Source organism: Drosophila sechellia, chromosome 2L, assembly GCF_004382195.2.
Source record: "Drosophila sechellia strain sech25 chromosome 2L, ASM438219v1, whole genome shotgun sequence".
Classification (NCBI taxonomy): domain Eukaryota; kingdom Metazoa; phylum Arthropoda; class Insecta; order Diptera; family Drosophilidae; genus Drosophila; species Drosophila sechellia.
In genome coordinates this window covers 13,290,563-13,306,862 of record NC_045949.1, presented here as the reverse complement: position 1 = coordinate 13,306,862, position 16,300 = coordinate 13,290,563, and the positions used below count along the sequence as shown (strand labels likewise).

The 16,300-nt window shown below is 38.9% G+C and overlaps 1 protein-coding gene across 4 annotated transcripts in view; it reads right to left on the bottom strand.

Moving 5' to 3' along the window:
* The window catches only part of LOC6617895 (disintegrin and metalloproteinase domain-containing protein 10), an 84,594-nt gene that overhangs the window by 24,050 nt on the left and 44,244 nt on the right, over nucleotides 1–16,300 (bottom strand). For all 4 annotated transcript variants that reach the window (XM_032714020.1, XM_032714021.1, XM_002042167.2 and 1 more), the window contains exons 4-5: nucleotides 4,483–4,679; nucleotides 3,889–4,414 (exon numbers count right to left, since the gene is read on the bottom strand). In XM_032714020.1, coding sequence (XP_032569911.1) covers nucleotides 3,889–4,414; nucleotides 4,483–4,679 — 723 coding nt within the window. The remainder of the gene's footprint in view (nucleotides 1–3,888; nucleotides 4,415–4,482; nucleotides 4,680–16,300) is intronic.

Here is a 16,300-nt window from a genome sequence, read left to right as displayed (position 1 = left end):
AGTTCGCAGTTCAGCAAAAGTTAATGGGCATCCTGGCCGAAACGAAGGAGTGAGTCGAGTGCGGGGCAGCTGTTGTGCTAGAGAGGCATTTTTCTATAAATTTGCATAGTGTTATAGCAAGTGCAATCAAATAGTCGTAAATAAATGTGAGCCGCATTGCATTTATGGCACTTGCAGCGACTGCACATAAAGTCCCCACAGCCATGGTCAATGCACTCGAGAGCCCGAAGGATAACCGGAAAATGCGGTGGGGGGAATGGAAAGAGGGGTTGCAGGGAGTGAGGGAGATCCTGTCGTGGAGTACTATATAAGGAGCAACAGTGACGCCAGCAAACAATGTGCCACTCGAGCTGCTTTCTGTTTTGCTGTGCAAAAATTATATTACAACATTGTGTATAAATTGTGATTTCCAGGCAACAGCAGCTAAGGCAGTATTCAAGAACACATTGCACTTGGGTGCACTGAAAGAAAATTGAAGATTAATTGAAGTTTGAGATAAGCCAAAATTTATTTCCTTGCAAGTTTTCTTCTTCTCTGTGGTTAGAAAGCATATTATGGCAACAATTTTAGGTTTTAGGAACGGAAGTTGTTATCTTCATACCAGTTCTTATCTAAGTTGGAATATTGAAATTTGAAATTTTTTAAACATTTCAAACGGAAACCCATTTTAAGATATCTGCCCAATGTTCTTAACTTACTTAGTTTCACATAGCAATTTGAGTAACAAATCTGATGCTGGTTAATTTCTGTCAGTGTAATTGAGTACTTGTGTTGCGGCGTATGTTAACCCCTTGGCTGCTTCTGGGGTCGCCGGGCTCACGCTTCGTTACTTGGCTGCCTGCAAGTTGGCGGGAGTGGAGCAGCGAGACAGTGTGCCAGCTAGGGGCTATAAATGGGTTGGCAGGAGGAAGAGATCGGGGTGCCGCGTAGGGGGCGGATAAGCAATGTGCGTGCGCCGCTTGGTCGGTTTTAACACGCACTTAACGCACCCCTTGTCGCCGCCACCCCCTTAAAATGGATGAATGAGTGTGTACACACCAACAATGTAATCTAGGGTCCGTCGACGACTGCTCATTTCCACTACAAAAGTTAATATGCTGCTAAAATGGCATTAAAAGTGCTGTGTGTGTGTCGCCAGTGGGTTAAGAAACTCCTGATAACTTCAGAAGCATAAACACCTCGCGACACACTTGCCACTCCACCCCACCGGGGCTAATAAAGTTGGACAAGCTGGGGAGGAAAAACTTAAGGGGAAAAACCAGGCGAAAAATGCGGGTAACTATGAACTGGGGGGTAGCAAAAGCTCATAAATAGAAAATGAGTAAGCGAACGGCGAGTGGCGAGTGGCAAAGGCGAACATTTTGCACTTTTCACAAATTAAAGTTTATGTTATGCTCCCCGCGACTAAGTGACCAATGGCAGTTATGTGAAAAAAAAAAACCTTTGACACCGCTGTTTTACTTTCCACGCTTGTCATGGCAACTTTGAGCACTTAATTGTGCCATTTAAAAGTAGTAATAGGGCCCTGAGTCATTCAAACGTTTGAGATACATATGTACGCAGTTAAGTGGCTGCAAAATAATAACTAAATAAAGTGTACTTTAGAATAAGAAATTATATATATTATTTACTTGGTTAACGGCCGTGGTTAGAAGCAATCGAAACAAATTTCAAACTGATTGAGACACTATTAATTATCGTAATTTCAAATGCAAACCAATTAATTGCCTTGTAATGCGATCTAATATAATAAAATGAAATGTCAATTTGGTTGTTTTATTCGGAATTTGCACTTTACATCAATCAAAATGTGCAGCAGTCGCAATCAAACTAAATAGCACTAAATAAGCTGACAGGTGGGCGTGGCTGGTGTGTGAGCTCATTAAACTGATTACACCGCACCCCCAAAACGCGTATGTATATTTATATAAACTTGCTACTTGGCTAAATGCACCCATGAGAATAGTTTTCTCAAGTGTTGTTGTTGATTCCCCATACACGTGTGTGTGTTTTTCTGGGAATGTCAAATTGCATACAATTTTTTGCCAGCACCAACAATGGCTTGTAGATTGTCAAAAAAAAAAGGAGATATAAAAAAAAGTTGGCCAACAAAGCTGCTCTCTGGAACTCAACCAAAATACCCACCATTGCTCCCATTTCACTTGTTTAGCTATGCATTAGATTCTTCTTCTTCCATTGTTGCTACAACTTTACATGGGCGTGGCAGACGCCTTTTGTTATATCCATGGTTATGGGAACATTTTTGCTTGCACTTTCAGAAAATAAATCGATTTATATGCTACCCTTTATCAATTCTATACACGAACACGAAATAATTGGTTTTTAAAACTATAAATTTTAGTTCTTTTAATACTATGCTTAAAAAACGATTGATCGCTAAAAATTGGGAATATTCACTTTTAAAATCCTACTAATATTTCTATATATATATATGTATGTGCAAATTTTATGAAAACAGCAGAAACAGAACATTTTCGTTCAGTGTATGTATGTGTGTAAAGTAACCGCCGGTCTGGAACCTGATGTCGTCATAGTTGGTGGTGCTGCCTGCACAATAACAACGGCGATGCATCCGCTTTTTTTCAGTTTCGCAGTTGCAACTTTTCATTGTCAGTGTCATTGTTGCAGCAATATTACGTACGAGTACGTTCGAGTGTCGAGTGTGTGTGCGATTCTGGGGGCAGGCACACCTTCTTTGCTTGCACCATTGTTGCCGACGAGTTGCATAAAAAATTGACCATTGAACCGGGTGGAGGAGAATATTCCTCTTATTTTCTTCGCTTTATACGGCGCTTCATGCGTGGCTTGCTTTTAAAATGAAGTCGCCGGGTTTCGCCTTTTTTGCATAAACCATGAAAAACGTTGCTGCACGTTGCCCGTTTTGCCGCTTTCAACGGTATGAAAGTTTTTCTGTCGCTTCTTTGTCGGCACAGCTGACGGATCAAAGTTTCCATCGCCATTGGCGGCGAAAAACTCTAGCTATAGACTACTTAGTTTTCGTTTCAATTTCAGTCGACATATTCTAATTGGGCAGGAAAAACATTGTTCCGAAATTTGTGAAACTTTGCCTTTCAATTAGAGCTGGCAAACTTGACTTCTTTTAATATGCTAGGTATCAGAAAATTTAAAATTAAAACGAAAACTTTAAAGTTTATTTTTGTTTTGATTCTAAAAAACATGAGCGAGAGCGCTGTAGCCGAGTGACACAACTAACAGATACTCGATACTCTTTAAAGTATCCGTTAATCTCGAAGTTGCACATGAGCTTCACCTAGCGGCGGTACTTGATTATAACTTTTTTATGATCTTCAAACTGATCTAGTCTGTATAGTAATAAATATAGTATATTTATATTCTGCGCATAATGTATATATATGGACAATAATAAGTGGACAAGGACATCAAGGATAACGTTTTTTGAAATCATATTAATCGAACCTCGTACCGTGACATTAACTAAGCTCTACAGCCAGATTTCTCACTGTTCGGATAAACAAGTTGTTAAGCTCTACAACTTGCAAACCCAAGACAGTTTTTAGCAACATTGTGTGGCTTGACAAACTGACAGCCAACTGAAGAGATGAGCACAAGCGAAATGATTAGCAGCCACTCGCGACTTGTCATAACTCAGGTGTCAAAACAGAAACGAAATGTTATCAAACAATTTCAAGGCTGACTTGTGTCCTCATCCTCGAAACGGCGAAAAGCAACCATGAATGAGTGCAAAATAAAGTCAGGAACTTTTCGGCGAGTTGCTCGCCGGCTAAATAAATCACATTTAACAATGTGCTGGGGTGTATTTTTCATTTCTGCATCGGCAGGCAACTTACTTTTGAAAAGTGGGAAAAGCAACTTATTTCGACTTACCTTCGCGCACATTTTCGTAGGCGTCCTCGACATGTGACTCCTTGTAGATAATGGAGTGAAAATCAAGTTCGTCCTCGGCATTACGCTCCTTTTCGTCCTCGAAATACTCTGTTGTGGGTGGGAATGTTGTTGTCGACGACGAGGACGACGATTCGGTATACTCTGGAAGCTGCTGGCTCGTCGTTGTGGATTCAGCAATTTTCTTTATAAAGTTTTCTGTCTTACTATTAACGGCAGTAGTACTGGTGTTGCTTTTGGCCAAAGGCCGTGTTGGTTGTGTGCTTTTTGTGGCTGCTGTTGCTGTGGATGTCGTCGAAGTCGAAGGTGGTGTTGTTGTCGCCGTGCGATTTGTGGGAAAATAATGTTTGGCATGTTCAACATAATAGGCATCACGTTCCGTTATAATTTTACCCTCGAATACCCCATTGTGTATGGAACCAAATACATAACTATTACGATCCCCTATCACTTCGCCCTCATAGATATGATCCGTGGAGACATCAATGGGACCTTTGCTATCATAAAACTGCAAATACAACATACAATACATGCATTAGAACGTATGTTCCAGATGATTTGTATAGCCATACTCACGTCTAACTTATTGCTAAATGTATTTAAATCACGTTTTAATCTAAGATGGAAGTCTCTTCCATGTGATGCAAACTTTAAATGTACATAATGATCTTTGGTCACTGATCGTCGCGCTCTATTGTGACTAGCTCGGATGTGCTCGTGATCATAGTTGAGTGTTTCATAGTGGGATATGTATTCGTTAAGTCGTTCATGACCTGTAAAAAAGAGAAGAAATAAGTAAATATTAATATAGATTCTAAGCTTTTTCAATAAGAGAATATCCCAATAGGATTTTCGCAAAATCAAAGCAAATGAAATTTGACTTCAGCATTGGTTAAATAAAAGATATTTACCAAAAATAAAAACTACATGAAAATCCTTTGCTTGTTAAATCTTGAAAATCGAGTGCAGGACGAAAACCGAGAAACAATTTGATAACCGCAATTGAAATTAAATTGAAAACCGGAAATTGAAACACAACACCACACCAACCAGACCAGACCAGACCACTCCACACCAGACTTTCGACGTGTTTATGTCCATCTCAGGAGGAGGCAGGACTGGCCTGAAAGTCCTTTGATTACTTTCATTTCCTTGTCAGCGCCCGAACACTACCTTCACTTAATACTTTTAACATTTGATTGCATTTATGCAATAAGGGATGGCATGGAGTCGGTATGGTTTTGCTGCAGTTTTCCGTAATGCATTTACTATTGCAGTTGCCCCTTTCGATGACTAAAAGTCGTTTCAGCACATGCCACAGCCAACTGCCTAACTGATGATGGCAAGTGGCACTTGTGTGTGGGCGTTGCTGGATTGCTCTACGACTGCCGCAAACATATTTATTTTGGCAGATGGACTGGAAAAATGGAAAGGCAAGCAAGGACGACAGGGAAATGGCATGCAAGGCGTCGCTTTGCGTCCTTTCCCCTTCTGGCCAGGCCAGTTGAAGCTTCCACAACGTTTTTAATGCACTTACAACGCACACAGTTGCACGCATAACTGCATTACTTAACAGAGAATTTTCGTCTGCCAGTTAGGGCTAAGAGCCCAGGCCATCAAGGCCGCCTGCTTACCTAATGGAGTGTGTTGCCAACTAGAGTGTGCAGCTCTTGGATGGCTGTGGTCACAAAAAAGCAGAATGTTCTGGCTATGTTTTGTTACGATATCATAAATTATACGTTCTATGTTTCAAAAAATAGTTACATACCTTTTGAAAACTTTACAAAGGGGCGACAAATAAAATGCATTCACTTTGTTAATTCTAAAATGCATATCTCCAAGCATTGGCTATTTCTTAATTCATTTTGAATAAATTACCATAGTTGATTAAAGCCAAAGGAGCGACGTTAGTTTGGTCCATCCCCATTCGGCATTAAATTAATTAAAATTTGGTTTAAAAAATAAAAAAAAGTAAGCTTAAAAGAAACATAAAAACAAGCCGGCAGGATGCGGGTTCAACTTCAAAACGACTGTCGGAAAAATTACACCGAACCAGAAAGTATCAGCAAAAAATCCTCATCACGAAATAAATGCCAAAGGATCTAAAAGCGAGTATTATAGGGGCAGGGGGGAGGGCTGAGTGCTGGGTAATTAAACTGAATGTTCAAGCAAACATTAAACAACGATTTTTTGTATGCTCCTTTTTGTGCTAACGTCATGATGAATCAAGAACCAGAATAAAAGGGAACAACCTGCAGCAGCAGTGGGGCTAAATGTAAGGGAGCCCTTGGCCAAAGGGGTCATTTTACTAGTTGACCCACAAAACGGTACAAAGGTTTACCCAGCGTCGTTCCCTGTGGTTCAACAATGCGGAAAACCCTCTCAGCAACTGATTAAACAAAGCTAAAAACCCGAGGGGAAAAGAATTGCTTGAAAAAATAAGTGAGAGGTGGCATCAATAGATTCCGCGAAATTACAGAAAGTGAGATTTTAATGGTCACGAAAACGCACTAAACATTGGCCATTCATTAGTGAAAGTAATGTAACGTGCTCTTTAAAATAGGATTTACATTCACTTTTGATTGTAGTATTTTTAAATCACTTAATCATGCTGATTTAGATTTATTATTTTATTTCATCAAGTTGACAACAATGTCGATTTTTGAATTTATCCCAATCAGTGACACCTTGACTTACATTTTGCCTGTTGCTTTCCGGTTTTTCCGGCCAGCTTTTTTAGTTCCCATCGATCCCCTCAGCTGAGCTTCTCTTCTCAGCTGCTGCACAACTGGCACAAATAAATAGAAATACAACAAAACGAAAATAACCGAGGAAGAGGAAAAACCCGCTGGAAACTACTTTCGCTATTCCCTTCTATGGGTGAGGGGGAGGTGTTTGCGGAAAATTGAATATGGCTAAATGCGCTTGACCAAAGAAAAGGCCAGCACAAACATGAAGTAAACAACAAACACGACTGGTGGACTGGCGGTGCCCGACTTTTCCAAGAAAGAAAAAACTTTTCTTTTCAATGTTTCTTTTTTTTTTCGACCAGCGACTTTGATTTTCTCAGATACATTTGGCCAGTTTGCCACTAAAAGCCAATCCAAATATAGCGATATTACGGAAAAACTGGTTGCAGTTGAAGCCAGCAACTTAAATCGCATTGACGAAAAGGCGAGTGGGAAAAGCGTTTTTCGTTTGTCTCACTTATATTCCATTAACCCAAATTCTCCCTTGTCCCCATCGATCCATGTCGCCATGGCCAGGACAAACGAGCCTTTAATGCGCTCCACTGGAGATGGAGATAAGAGACTACAGAGAGATGACTGCGAAAACACGATGACAGTTCGGGCTAAAAACCCCAGCAGAGAAATCTCAGCCAATCCCACTCGAAGTTATTCATTTTTAAACTGCTCGACCCACACAACTCGGCGATGCGGTGGAAAATGATGATTCAATTTGGTGGCATTGTGGTTACCAACCAACCAACCAAGCAGCCAACCAGATAAAAAACCACTTCAATGGTTCTCGAGTTAAATATCTTGAGGATTCGGTCTTGGTTTAATCTGCTAGTTTTTGATTGATAGGCTTAAGAAGGCTTATATTGTGTGGGCGAAATTTGGGAATAATGTTGGAAAAGACTGCCACAATGAAATTAGCCTGTGTTTGGGATTTCCCGATATTGATAAATGATGTTGAGGTCATTGGACAAGCGGAAATCGGCAAAGTTAAATCTTTTATCTGTTCAATGATGAGTAATATAATTTCCATGGGCAAGAAAAAAATCACGTAAGCACATATGTTTATGCAATTCTGTATTTAAGTTCATTATCTTCACTCAAGGCCAATAAATATCAATGCTTTAAGTTTCAATAAGTGATTTACTCTTACTCATTCGAATCAAAATGTAATCAAATGTATTTGTAATTGTTTTTTTATTTATTCTGCCAATATTTTACATTTTTAATGTCGTTAGCGGGTACAGCATCAATTTAAAATTAAATAGCCCGAAGTTGAATACAAATGAAAAATAAACATTTGCCAAGACTGGGAAAATGAGAATTTTCGAACGATGACAAACTCATTATTAGGTAAATAATATAATAATCTCGATTTTAAAAGCACTTTACAAAGGCTTTCATTAAATACTATTTATTAAAAGGAAAACTGAGAAAATTATTACTTTAACTCAGTTTAAATAGACAAAACTTATAAAGCGTGGATTAAAGCAAGGTTTTCTTTTGTTTTCACTCTAATAAATGAATATATATGTATATATATATGTTCGTCTTACTTTTGAAGGGCTTTGCGCTGATAAAATAATTTCAGTGCTACGTGATTTATTGCACTTTTGCAGGATTTTATTTGACAACCTTTCGTGCGGCTTTTACGCTTTATTTTCTTGTTGCAAGCACCAAGGCCGACATAGCTGCGGTCCGCTCTCCAAAACACCCAAGTTGCAGGAAAACTTTCTTTGGAGATTTTTTTTGTGGTTTTGCAACGAACAGAAATGTCAACTAAGGCTATGACGTGCATCCCATTAGGTTAGAAAATTGCAGCGAAATAAAAAAAAAAATTCTAATGCAGAAACTTTAAAAAAGTTGGAACTTGTCTAACAAAAAAAGTGGTTAATGACGTGAAACGTGCATAATACGGTCCCGGGAATAACATGATTTTAGCTGAACTCCTGTAGTTGGTCAACTGTTCACTTACTCAAAGAAAATTAAAATATAGAAAATTTAGCTTTATTGTCAAAAAAAAAAAAAAAGATTTAGCTTTAAATTTAAAAGTAGAGGTCAACCCAATATGAGTATTTCTTGTCTCTGCGATTAGAATATAAAATATTTCCAGATGAATATTCTTTGTCAGACATTTTGGCGATAGAGTAAATGCAGGCAGTACTGTGTTGGCCAAGTAAAGCGCCTTAAGTCTTTAGCTTGCAGGCAACAAACTGCAGCAACATGGCAGACCTGCAACTACAAACAAGCAAACACCTGTAATAACAGCAATTACGGAGGCAAAGCTTTCCACCTACGCACACTCGCATCCTGCTGGACTCTTATCCTTTGTATAAAAACAAATGCCAAGGACAATGAGGCACATTAGAATGCATCTGCATCTAACCGAATATCTAAAGCACTTTAAGCACACGTTGTAACCATTAAATGAGTTTGGCAGAAACTTAATGGAAGAGAACTGCGATATTAGATGTTATGTGAAGTAGCTAATTTTAATAAAAACGCATAACTTGATAGTACATGATTTTCCTTATTTAATATCCGCCAATTATAAATTTAGCTTAAATCGATCGCTTGCACACCGGATTTGACCTCACACTAGTAAGGAAAAGAAAAAAATAATTACCATATTAAATTCGAAGGGCATGTAAAACTTGGTCCGCAGTCTCAAGACAAATTTGACCACAGGATAGTTGGGGCCATGGGCATGCATATCGATAGATAGCGCCCCAAGCCGAGCTGTCAGTTCGTTCCAGTAGAGCCGGCAGTTGCATAAACTGGCCAATAATCCCCCAGACTGAACCGAGTGGGACCCAACTCCGGCTGGGGCGACGGGAATGTGGGCAATAACTTGGCAGCCAACTAAGGCCGGCCAGGACAACAGAGAGGGCCATTAGTTGGCCAAGTCGTAGGAAAAGCGCCTTAAAGGCTACAGTCAAATCGGCAGTAAGAAGAACAACAGGAGGGGTGAAAAAGTTTTCCATGTAATGCATTTCAAGTAATTTCACTTGCTACCCAATACACAGGCCAACTTTTTGTGCAAACTTAAAAACCAAAGCCAGTCAACTTTCCAAAAAAAAATAAAAAAATGAAAGAAATGCCAGCAACAAAAATCCATCAGATGAACAACGAATTTCGGAAGTGTGCGATGGGTCACGACTTTCTGAGCTTCTGAACTGGGTCAAAACAATATGTTACCCCCATTAAAACGTTTTAACTGCACTTTGGAAATGTCCCTTTAATAATTATGTTCACCTACTTCAACAATAGTTGTTTATTTCATATTCTAAAAGTTCTTTAATTGACTTTGTGTGAGTAAGCTCCTAAGCCAAAATTCGATGTAGATACTTTCGAATTGCTACATTTAATTTGACTTTAAGATCTCTTAATTCATGCAAATTTATGAAGTCAAAAGAGTTTCTCAAACTGTTATTATATGTGCTTAAAAGACTTGAGTGCATTTGACATTTCTGTACCCACATACTCTTAAACTTTTTTTAAAAAACGCGGCTGACTTGTGTGAGTCCTGTTGACTTTGTTGTATTTTTGCATACAATGGGCCAGATTGCAGATAGGCTAAGAAATGCTGACAATGCCGAATGCTTATTGACCGAGATTTTTAAAATATGTATGCGTATAAAAAATACTTTTTATCTCCGGAACGCTTCGCTGAGAAGCAGCCAGTCGGACGGACTGGAAAAGATAGAGATTGCAAAAAGAATATGGAGGGTATACGCCAAAGGACAAATATGTCAGCATGTCAACTTCAAAAGGTTTTTAAAATTATTAAAGCGAATTATTTAATTTAATGCACAACTAACAAACTATTTTCAATATTTCAGTGGTCAATTCTTTAGTCATTTGCACATACCTATGTTTCATTGCAACATAGAAGTCCAAGGAAGACAGGCAGACGACATTGTCCTAAATTTTGAATTGAATTTATTACAGTTTATCTCGAAACAAACAAAAATAAATAGCAAGGATGAATAAAATGTGTAAATTACGGCAAGATATGAGCCAGTACAACTTGCAAAGATGTAAATGTTTACTAGAATTCCAATTACCATGCAAGTTTTGGATTTGCGATATCAACAGAAGATATGAAAGGGATTTCCACAAGTCAGTTGCATTCAATGCGATATCCTTGTTGCCAGCAATTTGAACATTTAATTTGATTTTGCCAACTAGCCAGCGGGAAAATGCAGAATAGTGCCAGGCACACACACACGCACACGCGTCTGTAATGAATATTTAATGTATTTTTTCCTGATCGTCTCCTTTGCTTTTCAATAACAAAACTATTTGTCATCAACTGCTGGAGTCATTGCTAATTCTCTGTCATTTGCATTAAATTTCGAATGCTATAAGTAACACTATAGTTTATTGTTTAAATTGTTTGTTTTAAATGTCATTTACTCCAATCGAATTCTCTTAGACGAAGGAGTTTTCTCCTAATACATGACAATTGTTTAGCAAATGGCTAAGACAACAAAAAGGCTCAAAGGCATACTTGTGATGGCTGATGGCCATTGGATTAGCACATAATCATCATTGTTATACACCAGAATTCCTCGAGTGATGAAAATATTTGAACTGACCCTTGCACACATTTAATTTTGGCCGCCTTTTCGGCCGTGCGACCAAAAATGCCGGTCAGTAGATAGCGGCCAAAAGAAGAAAGAAGAAAGCGAGTAAAAATAATCATAAATTGCTAACAAAGCACACGCCCCACACATTCGTCCTTCCTTCTTTTTTTTCGTATATATATGTTTTTTGTTGCCAGACGAGGCCTTTTAAGCCGCTTCGTTAGCTGCTGTTGGTGGAAACGTTTAAAGTAACTTTGACCCTTTAGTTGTTGTCCTGGAGGTTTGGGTTTGTTGGCAATTTTTGTTTTTGGAGGGAGGGATTTTGTATATGTTTTGGCCCGAACCAACCGCAAAGGGGGCAGCGCTTGAAGGGGGCGGAGAGATCCGACAGACGGCGACCGCCACACACACACACACACTGGCAAACACACAAACAGACCATTGAGCTTAACTTATGGATTATGGGCGTGCCCTGTTCTGCGGTGAAACAACTAAAGTGTAGTCTACATTTGGGCGTTCGAAAACAAGGGCGCGTAAAAACCGAAGGCAACGTCAAAATGGCATTAGCACCCAAGTGTGTGTGTCTGTGTGTGGGTTTTGTGTGTTAGCTGCGGTTACAGCAACTGAGTTGTGGATGCTCCGGTTTGCTAGTCTTTCAAAGAATGTTTTTTTTTTTTGTGTGTGTGCCCCTCTTTAGCCCTGAAAGCTTCTCATTAGGTAAGTGAAAAGAGATGGAAATTGGACCGGAAAGGAAAATTTTTCCAGTAAGCTAAGCACTGCGTAACTTAGCACGTATGAAGAGAAAATAATTTCGTCTAAGAAAAGTGGATTATGGCGTTGCGCAAAACACCCAATAATGCATACTACGGATGGTACTTAACAATTAATACAAATATGCCCACTTTGTATGCTTTCAAAATAAGGTAAGTATATATAAAATTTAATATATTTGCACAACACAGGAACTATACGGGTCCATAAACTGAAATCTTGACCCGCATTCACTCAAGGCGATTTTCTCTCTGAAAAGTGTAGCCACAAATGCCAACATTACTAGGCCAAAGCACTGGGGTAATTTTTGCATAACAAATTAACTTGAAGTAGCACTCCGCCGCCACTAACAGCACAAAGCTAATCCACTTTGGCCGAAGGAGGCCAAAGCTGGTCGAGATAGCTATATAATTAATGTCCAGGCAGGTTCAAATTAAGGCACATTAAAAACTGCCAGTGCCACGAGACAAGGAGAAGCGGAAAAAAGAACCCCTTGCGTTATAAACTAAATGAAGCAAGCTGTAAAGTAATTTGAGCTATGGCATGCCCTCGATCGAACAATATTCAGAGAAGGGAAAATCTCGTTATATGCACAAACAAAAAAAAAAAGGTGGAAAAAGTATCGGAAAAGTTTCCTGAATAGAGCGACAGCATTCATTCGCAGGACATCGAAAGGATGTCGGCCATTGTTCATCGGCTGTCGACGCCAATCATTCAACTGATTAGTTTGATTTTGCCGCTGCGATATTTCCGTAGACAAAGGCGAAAGACAATACCAACTGATGTGTCAGTAATTTGGATGGACGAAGCTCCGAATAAAAGGTCCTACCGGACTTCAGCGGATATGACCACTGGGATGCCACTCGATGCCACTGGGATACCACCGGGAATACACCCACCCCACCTGAAAGCCCTTGTTCACTAATTGCTTCACCAGTTCACATTTTCCGGAGGATACTGTCGCATTTTTGTAGTTCGCTTAATTAAATTATCGATTGGGCTATAAATGGTCAGGCAATTCAAGAAATCGGAGCGTAAGGAAAATATATTTTAAATTAATAAGATATTTATCGATTATCCATACTTTGGCTATACAAATAGGCAGCTAACCAGCCGTTGAAAGCCAAAGAGCTCTTTGAACTGGCTGTAAGTACAAATACTCCTTAAAATCATAAACCACAATTTTAATGAGCTTCGAAACCGCAGTAGGAAAACACACAATCACGGTAACCACTTGTGCTACCATCTAAATCCATTGAGTGCAACCAAATCGCTTGAGAAGTAGGCAAACAAACTCAAATATGAAAATAATTATGGATGTTCGGTGATTTCAGTAAAATTCCAGACCAGAGAAATGATTAGATGTCGGACAGGTGGGGAGGGGCAACCGATATAATTCATTGTGTTAGTAAATTATAATTAAGCAATTGAACCAATTTACTTTGAAACCATTTTCGGTCCAACTACATGAATGCTCAGAGGATGATTGAATAATATTCCGAGAGCTTGTTGAATTTCCAAACTACTAAGTAAACGTTGCTTCTATATAAGCAGTGATATCTGAAACAACACGCCTGTGTTGTCTGCAATCAAATTGGGGATACCTTGATGTACTTTATTTATCACTTCAAGGAGTTACATATGTCAGTGCTGAAATGACATTGGCATTTCATGAATAGTTTCGACAGTAGATATAGTTCTATTGAAAGCTAAATCATGTTGGGCATTAACATACAATTACAGCAAACAAAAAAAATCGACTTCGATTTAAGCTTTAGTCAAAAATTGTTCTACCCTTAAGTTGCCATCCAAGTAACACAAGAAGTTTCCCAAGAATGGGTCATGGGCCAAAAACTTGAAAGTGGCAGCTGCGAAACTATTTAATAGTTGCACGCTGTCACACTTATCAGCCGAGTGAAAAGGAACAAAAAGCTGTGCTCAACTATGTTGCAAACATATCGGGCAACAATGTGACATGCAACGGAATTGCTGAGGAGCATACGCATTACAAGCCTCGCAGCCATGCCAACTACCCAAAACTAAGCCAACCAAAATGCCTTTCAATCACAAAAGTGAAGAATTTCCGCAGGCCAAGGACGATTGAACTGGCAAAATATGCTGGTTGTTAAAATGTTAGCGAGCGGGGAAGCAAAATAGCAAACTTGCATAAAGAAACATTCACCCAGCAGCAAAAATAGTATGGAAACAAAATAAAAAAAAATAATAATAACTTTTTGCCATTTTTTTTTTTGGCCCCCATCTCGCTTTTGAAACAAACAAAAGGATACTGGCAGAGCAGTGACATGGAATGGCATGAATAAAGTTTAAAATACTGTCGAGCGAAGCAAATGGATGGATATATACACATAATAAACATAAAGAAAAAGTTTCATTTATTCACGAAAATATGATGAACAGTGATGTCAAACATTGTACATGAAAAACGCAAGCACATGCATATATAATTTCAACAAAGTTGACTGTATTTTCTGTGGGATATTAATACAAAATTCCCTTAAAGTTGATTAAAATCCACAGTAAGAAATGCGAAAATTAAGTGTTCTTGAGTTTGGTTTTAAGTCCGGATATTAACAAATTAATATCATGCACATATGTAATGACTAAAATTTTTGTTAGAAAATTTGAGAATAAAGTATTTGTAATTTTCTAGTCGGCAAATAAAGAAACATGTTCATCTCTGTTTACTTCCATAATTTTAAGCAATTCTTGTGACTGACGCATTTAATAATGAACTTTAAATAACATGAAAAATTTATGCTACCTCATAAAATATTTCTTCTGCCATGGACCTTTGCTGTCATGCATTTTTTTATCGCGGACCTTGCTCAACGTCAGTTACTGGCCATTCAGGGTGGGTGGCAAAGTGGGCTGAGATGGTTGGGTTTGAGGCCTCCAGGGGGGCGAAACACGCTCGGAATAATTGAAGGATTTTCTCCTTTTTCGTTAGAGCTTACACGCTTAAAGTGGGTCACTGTTCCATTGACGTTATGCAGTATAAAATTCAGGATTGACAGCGCCACCGATCCTATTGACATTTTAACTTAACAATCCCATTTTAATTTCTGATTTTTAGGATTAAGTGGAAACAAAATCTGTACTGACTTCGATTTTTCGAAGTGAGTTGTTGGTAAAATCAACAGAATTCCGCAATGAAACTCACCAATCATTCAAATGCAAAGCAAATGAGATTCCAACGAGTAAAAACACATTTTTTATCTTTTCAAGTTATTATATATAATATCTTGATATCATATCTATATATCAATATCTTGTTTATTTCATTTAAATAATATTTTTGAAAATACCTCCTTAAACTAATACCTTCAATATTATTTGACAATTTAAAGCAACCCTGTTTCTTGTTCCCTTACCAAAAAGACTGCCAATTTTTACTGGTTACCAAAGGGCACTGAACGACGTTTGACCCCAAAACCAAGGTAGGAATGAAAAATTAATATAATACCACAATGCACTGAGAACCAGCAGCCTGACCTGCATTTCTGGACTAGAATGGATAAAACCTGACGAAGCAACAACGGAAGTCGAAACGGAAATGAACAAAAAATGCTTGCAACAGGAGGCAGAACCGTGGGTGATTGAAAGCATAAGCGCCACAGCGGATAGTAGAAGAAACTTTTTCACAAAAGTAAGCTAACTTAGAAATGAAAACAAACAAACAAAACAATTCCAGTCAAGGCAAAACCGAAACCAAACCAAACCATACCAAACCGAACCAAAGCGAGGCAAAATGAACCACGACGATCCGTACTGAACTGAACTAAACCTAGGGAAAAGTTTTTGGCCCTTCGCACTCTATAGGTAAACACAAAGCACTTGGGCGGGCCAAAAGTTGGTGGGCGGGGTGGGTCGTACGAGGTTCTGAGAATGGAATTGAAAATGAAAGACAACTTGACGGCGACTTCATTTCATGATTAAGTTGCCCATATCGATTTCCTTTCAACAGACTTTATGATGATGAAAATGGAAGCCCTTCTTCGGTTAGGCCACCGCAAGGACCTGCGCCTGCGGTTGTCAAAACCCAGCCAACTCCCGTCCTTCCCAACCATCGCCACATGCTCACATGTGACTGACTCACTCCCATTCAAAACAATAGATGACGACGAGGACGAAGCTAAAGAAACTGAAAAGGTTGCAAAACATACATAAATTGTGAAGGAAATGTAATTGTTAGGGACATCTTGGGACTGCTCTGTATGGCCAAGTAGTCGGGTAGACAAGAAGAAAAACCCCACAGATGGTGCAAGGAAACAGGAA